The sequence below is a fragment of the Thermobia domestica genome, chromosome 13 (genome assembly GCF_964235325.1).
Source record: "Thermobia domestica chromosome 13, izTheDome1.hap1.1, whole genome shotgun sequence".
Taxonomy (NCBI): Eukaryota; Metazoa; Arthropoda; class Insecta; order Zygentoma; family Lepismatidae; genus Thermobia; species Thermobia domestica.
In genome coordinates this window covers 220,102,714-220,109,771 of record NC_137466.1, presented here as the reverse complement: position 1 = coordinate 220,109,771, position 7,058 = coordinate 220,102,714, and the positions used below count along the sequence as shown (strand labels likewise).

General features: G+C 35.1%; 1 protein-coding gene across 1 annotated transcript in view; it reads left to right on the top strand.

Annotated features, from left to right (window-relative positions):
- Window positions 1–615: 615 nt before the first annotated feature.
- Window positions 616–7,058, top strand: part of LOC145669052 (juvenile hormone esterase-like) — a 42,068-nt gene continuing 35,625 nt past the window's right edge. Inside the window, exons 1-3 of the mRNA XM_081737413.1 lie at window positions 616–847; window positions 1,781–1,927; window positions 6,334–6,490. Coding sequence (XP_081593539.1) covers window positions 659–847; window positions 1,781–1,927; window positions 6,334–6,490 — 493 coding nt within the window. The 5' untranslated portion in view covers window positions 616–658. The remainder of the gene's footprint in view (window positions 848–1,780; window positions 1,928–6,333; window positions 6,491–7,058) is intronic.

Here is a 7,058-nt window from a genome sequence, read left to right as displayed (position 1 = left end):
TCTATTATTGAGTTTCCAAATTCGGGATGAAAGAGCAAATTAAAATCAGAAAGATTCTGAGTTTAAAATCCCAGTTACATCTACCTAATGAAAGTAGTACGCATAGATAACATGAAGTTCATCATATAGAATTTTGATGCTTTAATATGCGGCATTGAAACACTTGAGTATTTAAAACATGCTTTGACTCCAATAACCTTTTTTTATTTGAATAAAATGAAGATAAAGTGTATAAAATTTGTTTTATGAAGACAACTGTTTCATAGAAATAAACGTTATCAAGAGTTATAGTTAATCAAGTCAACTGCTGAGAAAATTTGATGATGGAAACACTGTGTCAAGAAAAGAGGCAGCTGCTAAACAAAAAAGGACCAGCCAAATGTGAGGAGGGTTTATACTTTATAACCCTATATATGTATATAATAAAAGCGGGTTTCCATTAGAAAGCCGGATCAATTGGCATCCATTGCTAACATCTATAAACCATTTGCTGTACAATTAATATTAACGTTATTTCACTTCCGAAAGACAAGAAATATTTTTCTAATTAATATCTAATCAACAGTCACAAGCTATCTTTTGAACTCTGACTTGACCTTGAACGTGCTTCACGCAGACACTTGCAGATGATTCAGTTGTCCTGCGAGAGTGCTTTGCGATGGATACCTCAGCTGTTGTGCTCCTGTGCCTAGTGCTATGTGTGGCATCCGAGGCCCTTGGTGCCATTGTTGACACCAAGTTGGGGAGGATTCAGGGCACCACCATGAAATCACGAAAAGGGTCAACTTTCCATGCGTTCCGAGGAATTCCATACGCAAAGCCTCCGGTTGGAGAGCTCAGATTCAGGGTAAGTGATCTCGAAATTATTTCTTTTCCCTCCTTAATTTGGGAGAGGATGTGTGTTTCAATTTCCAGCAGTTACAGTCTTCTGACATTATTTGTGTGACCAAGTTTCAGACAAACTGTGAAGCTAATTTACACTAGAATTATTAGCAATGAACATAAGAGAAAAACCGAAAATCCGGACATAATCCCTAACCCTTTTAGGCTTTGAAAAGAGGAATTTGAAAGATAAAATAATAATAAATTAAGTACAAAAAATTTGAAATTTGTCAGATTCAACCGAATGAAAATAAAAGATTAATCATATTCTGTAATCTGGTCTATAGGAATAATGACTATTTATAATAAAAATATTTTTGCCTCAATTGATTGCTTTTAAGCTATTCTATTGAGCTATTTTTTCTCATGGGCGAGACTCAAGAAAATTCGGAAGCTGAAAAATAAGTGCCACTCTAATATGTATTCCTTTATTCCTGGGATTTTCCTCTATTCAACGGATATTTCTTTTAAGTAGTCCTTGTGGCTGCTATAATTTTGTCATTAACATGATCAGTGTTTCTTTCAAAAACAATGTTCCGGGGGGGACACTCAGTATTCCGAGGAGGAGCACTGCTGGTACTATTCTATTTATTATATATTATAGACGTATTATTTTGGTCTCCTCTGGGGGGAGAAGCACTCTTAGAGCTCCGGGGGTCAGTGCCCACTTAAAAGCATGTCTGGAAGAAACACTGAACATGATTATGGTACCAACAGTTTCTCAACAAGCTTTAAAACTGGTTTTGTTGTTATTTTAATTAAGATAAGAGTAATTATGCTCATCAGAGCCCTTATTAAATAATACTGCGTATTTTGTTTTAAGCGTATTGAAAGTACTCTTTCCAAAGAGACTTCTGAACATCATAGATGTATTACGTAAATAATTAAATTGTTGCAGTCCCCTCGTCCTGTGGATCCTTGGGATTCTGTTCTCGAGGCCGTAGACGATAAATCTCAGTGCATCCAGCTGGAGTGGATATTTCAGTCAGACCCTGAGCCAGAAGGAAGCGAGGACTGTCTCTATCTCAACGTCTACACTCCAAAAGTAAGTCCTCTTCCACATTAACATTTATGTATCAGAAAATGAAGAAAAGGTTTCAGAATTGCTGAGTTCCTATCTGCGATAAGTCAATGATTTTATTATCCAGTTGTATTTTTGAACAAGGGACAGGAACAGTTATTTTGAGATAGCACAGGAGAGTTTTATATTGACATTAATAATAATAATAATAATAATAATAATAATAATAATAATAATAATAATAATAATAATAATAATAATAATAATAATAATAATAATAATATAAAAATATGGAATTTATATTCCAAAAGAACGTTATTATTTTATAATTCTTGTTGATAGTAATGATTATGTAATTATTTTGTCTACCGTTGTAGTTAAAGGTTTGACATTTAAACTATGTTATCATGTGTACTAATACTAACATTTTTTTTTAAAAAAAGATATTCATTATAATTACTTAAGATAAGCGCTTATCACTTGTTGACATGTATTTCAAGAACAAAACGTAACAGTTGGACTGATTATTTGTTAGGATAGGACTTGCGAACATAATTAATTTAAAGGATTTTCAAAAGAGGATAGAGCAAAACAATCTATATTACTAAAAAGTTTGGTTTAGAAAAATATCTTTATACAGGGTGACTCAAAAGTACCGTAGGTATACACACCTGCATTGATCAAGTATAACATTCTAGCCTATATGTTTATTTTCTTCGGCAGTTCCGAGTTTGAGATATAAGTGAACAGACATTAAGAACAAATAAGAACAAACTAAGTCTACCTCCTGGATAACAATAAGAAATTATATAAAAAGCAATGAGTTCATCAGTACGGGACTCTATACCTACTTTTGGGCCACCCTATCTGTCCGTGTATCCGTCCGTCCCGGAGCCACAAAATCTCAAGAACTATTGGGTTAATTACCATCAATTTGGGCCAGGAAATAGAGGACCAAACGTTAGGAATCGAGTTTCTTGATGGACGTGGTATTCAAATGGGAGTGGTACAAATCAACGGTTTCCACTATTATCGTGATCACTGTAGAGCGAAAATGGTAATACATAATGAGAAGCGATTTTCTCTCATCAATTAAGTGTCCGAAGAATATCTAATCTCTCTACTAAAACAGGAAGTAGTATAAATCTACCACCATTTTCAGTTTCAATATTAACTGAGAAAATATTATGTCATGCAAACCAAACTCCTTCACGTGGTGTACATGTGACACTGTTACTTGTTTTTATCATTACAAATATTTGACATCTAACGTTGTGAAGCATTGAAATGGAACTTCTAAAAGTGTATTCTCAACATTGGTTCCTGTACTACCTATAAAATCAAAATAAACAATCGCAGAAACTTTGCTGGAACGTACAAAGAGTCCTTTCCAGAAGAAGCTCATGACTTTCAAGATATATAGAATGTAAGAACTATTTCCACAATGAGAAAATCAAAGTAACCAATCGTCCATATAAAGGGTCATATAAAAAGTCTCCACGATTTTTTGGTACATTTTTGAATAAAGAAATTCCTTATTGAAAATAAATTTTAATCAAGTACATGTTGACCATTATTATCTATGATCTTTGAACTCAACACCTTTTCACTACTTACGCAAAATATGTGCTCAAAGTGAAATACAAATCCGCCACAAGAGATTATCCGATACTTTGTATTCCTACCGACAATCGAATTCAGATCACTTGCATCCAAAGACTACGTGTTAACCTAGAGGTCACACAGTCACTGTATTCCAAACGGCTCTGTCACAATGGCGGATCTAGACTGACCGGGGGCGTAACCTCTTCCCCGATTTTTAAGTGACAAAAATAATTAAAAGATATTATTTACATATTTTTGAAAGTTTATAGTAAACTCATGAATACCTAACATAGTCTGGGTTCTGAGTTCAATCCCCCAGTTTTTACCTTTTAGATCCGCCACTGCCTGTCAGATTAATACGAAAATCTAATCAGGAGAGTTATTTGAAGTTGAATTGCCAATAAAAAGTTTCTGTTATCTCTACTTCAACATGGGCCCCATTAGTAGGTCGCAGATCTCCAAATAATTTTTAAAGTATGTTTGGAGTGGCATCTCTGATCCTTTAATTTACGTCTGCAACTTTGGAACCTTTACTCGTACAGTGACGTACCAACAGCTTCTTTTAACTCTTCCTTGAGCAATATGTTATGGAAAATTAAGCATTTACTATGGTAAGATATATATATATATATATATATATATATATATATATATATATATATATATAAATCACGTATATTCTGAAAGAATATGAGATTGAGTATTTGAATTCCCCTTGATTAAATTCTGCGTACCCCTCTACTTGTTATCGTTTGTCCTTCACGAAATTCCATAAAAACAATTCCGTCGGGGAAAAGAATAGACCAAGTATAAGTTCATCACGACCAATCCATCTATCGGTAAAATGTAGATGCAACCAATCATAAACAATATAGGCCAGTAACAGGTGCACTATCAAGCTGGTAAATAATGTTATCCTACAAATACGAGGTGTGACACACACACACAAAACTACCGAGACTACTATAATAAATGAATGTACTTACAGAATTAGTTCTCTGAGATGTTATCACCTTCAAAATAGTTCCCTACAGCATTTACACTGGTGCCTTTGGAATGGGAAATCCGAGTTCGATTCCCGGTGGGAGTCATGTGGTTCGGATTCCACGTTAAGCTGTAGATCCATGTCTTATACAGCCTCGCTGCCGACAAGGATGCTAAACTAAAAATCAAATCACATCAAATCAGCATTCTCACATTTCTTCATTCGGTGCTACCATTGCTGGTAACATTACTGGAACGAGGTTTCTGGAAGACCCTTCAGGAGATTCCCCGTTTTCCCTTGAACAGGGAGCCAAATCTGGTGAATAAGTTGGATGCTCCTTCACAGTAATGTTTTGCTGATCAGAAACTGCTTGACAGCTAGGGCCTGCATTAGCAGATGCATTGCCCTTGTGTAACAACCATCAATCACTTCACAACTCTGGTCTTTTTATCCTTTTTTTTCACGAAGTCTTGTAGCACTTCAACCTAGTAGTGTTTAGTAAGTCTGACCTCTGGAGACCGACTGAATCGTTAGAAATTTTTGCCTCTGAGTTACGTCTTCATTTTACTGAATATACCTTGAATAAGCATCGAAACTACTGAGATCTAACTGTAGTACACGAAATATTTTGAATTAACCATTGAAATTCATCAATTGTGCAAACGAAGGGTATGTGAAAAAAAGCATTGTCCTCTCCTTGCCCCTCCTGCAGGTGACCATGTATCCAATGGTTTGTTAAACGTCTTCTTGTTGACCTCAACCATAGGTTGGTGGGCAACATGAACATTTTAAAACTTTTCTCTCCCTTGGGAGAGCCGTTTTATACTTTGATACAATCTCTTCTTCGTAACTGTAATTTTCTTAAACGTAAAATAAATAAATAAATGATACCTATAGTTTTTGCACTGTTGATTGGCAGCCGACGAAGGTTGGAGGAAGTCTTTGAGGAAGCAAAAAAGATAGAAATGTCATAAAGAAAAAACAGGAGAGAAAGATCAAAATATTTGTTACTCAGTGACTTGGAATCGACTCGCCAGATCTACTCGGGCAGTTTAGAATAAACAGAAACATTGTGAAGTATATTTTATATTTAATTCTTATATAGCAAACTTGGGTACCCTGGCATACAAGTGTGTTCTCTTGAGAACGTAATTGACTCATCCATTTGCCGATGAAGCGTGATATATGGCGCTTCTTTTGCTGCCGTGTGCTCAGTGGATTAGTTGAAAAAAAAAAAAGTAGCCATCTTGATTCTGAGACTAGACGTCTTCTCACTGAGAAATACTTGTAGTTAGAACCAGGGTGCGAATTAGGTGATTTTTCCAGGGCGGATAAGGTTTTAAAAAAACACCCCGTTTAAATCAACTTGATATAATCGTGCCAACTCTGTTGACAAGAAAAACATCGGAAGCACACAGTACAATGATACACAAGTCTTCACTCATTACATGTTCACATTCGCGTCGCGCTGATCCACAGTCAATTGTCAACTATTATTGCCAGATCCTACCAATCTCATACCGATACACTACTTCACAAGATATTAGAATTGAGTGTGTAGCTATGAGTTAAAATTACCTTTTACAATGAATTTTGTATTAACAATTTACAAATGGATTTACGTGTAGCACATTGAATTGAAGAATTTGAATGATGTACGAAATATGACTGAGGATAGGAGAGGAAAATAGCATCCCCCCTGGGAATTTTTTCTGACTTCCAAAGAGGAATAAAAGCTTTCCAGAGGGGGATTTCCCTCCTCATCTCTGGCCGTAATTCGCACCCTGGTTAGAACTAAGCATTGTGCTAAAATGTATTAATTTTAATTTGTTGTGGACAGTTGCCAGAGGAAGACGGTCAGTTGAAGGACGTTCTGTTCTACATCCACGGTGGAGGATGGTTGAGTGGAACGGGAGCCAGCTACATCTACGGACCTCACTACTTCATGGATAGAGATGTCGTTCTTGTCACTATCAACTACAGACTTGGTGCTTTAGGTAAGTTTGGTTTCCTTCTGATTCCCTAATAGAAAAGGAAAATGAGAAGAAAGAAAAAATAAGTGGGATGTAGTTAAGATCTGTATAAAATGCTCTTTTATTCAATTGTTTAGATTTTAGAACATCTTTTACTACACTCCACATTTCCTACTAAAATAAAAGTAGCAAAAATAATTATCGAACACTACTAAAGAAGAATATAATGTTCTGTTAATTAGACGTATAGAATAATATATGTTTTAACTTTTATTTATTTAAAAGTCTCTAAAATGATACGTTGAATACAAGAACAGCAATATGTCTTTGTGCAGTTATCAGTGTTGTAGTGTTGAGTTTCCATCAAACATCCAGATGACAGAGAAAATTAACTTAAGAAATGTCGTAAGCTTCCGACCAAGTAATTAACACTTCTCAGCTGAACAATTAAAAAGGTTACCACTTTGTAGAATTAATAATTTATTTCGTCTTTTCAATAAATTCTCAACAAAGTAAGCTTAATAAAGTTAAGATTCTCATATGTTGTCATTCAGGAAATTCCATATGGCTCCATGTTACGATCTTCCATTTC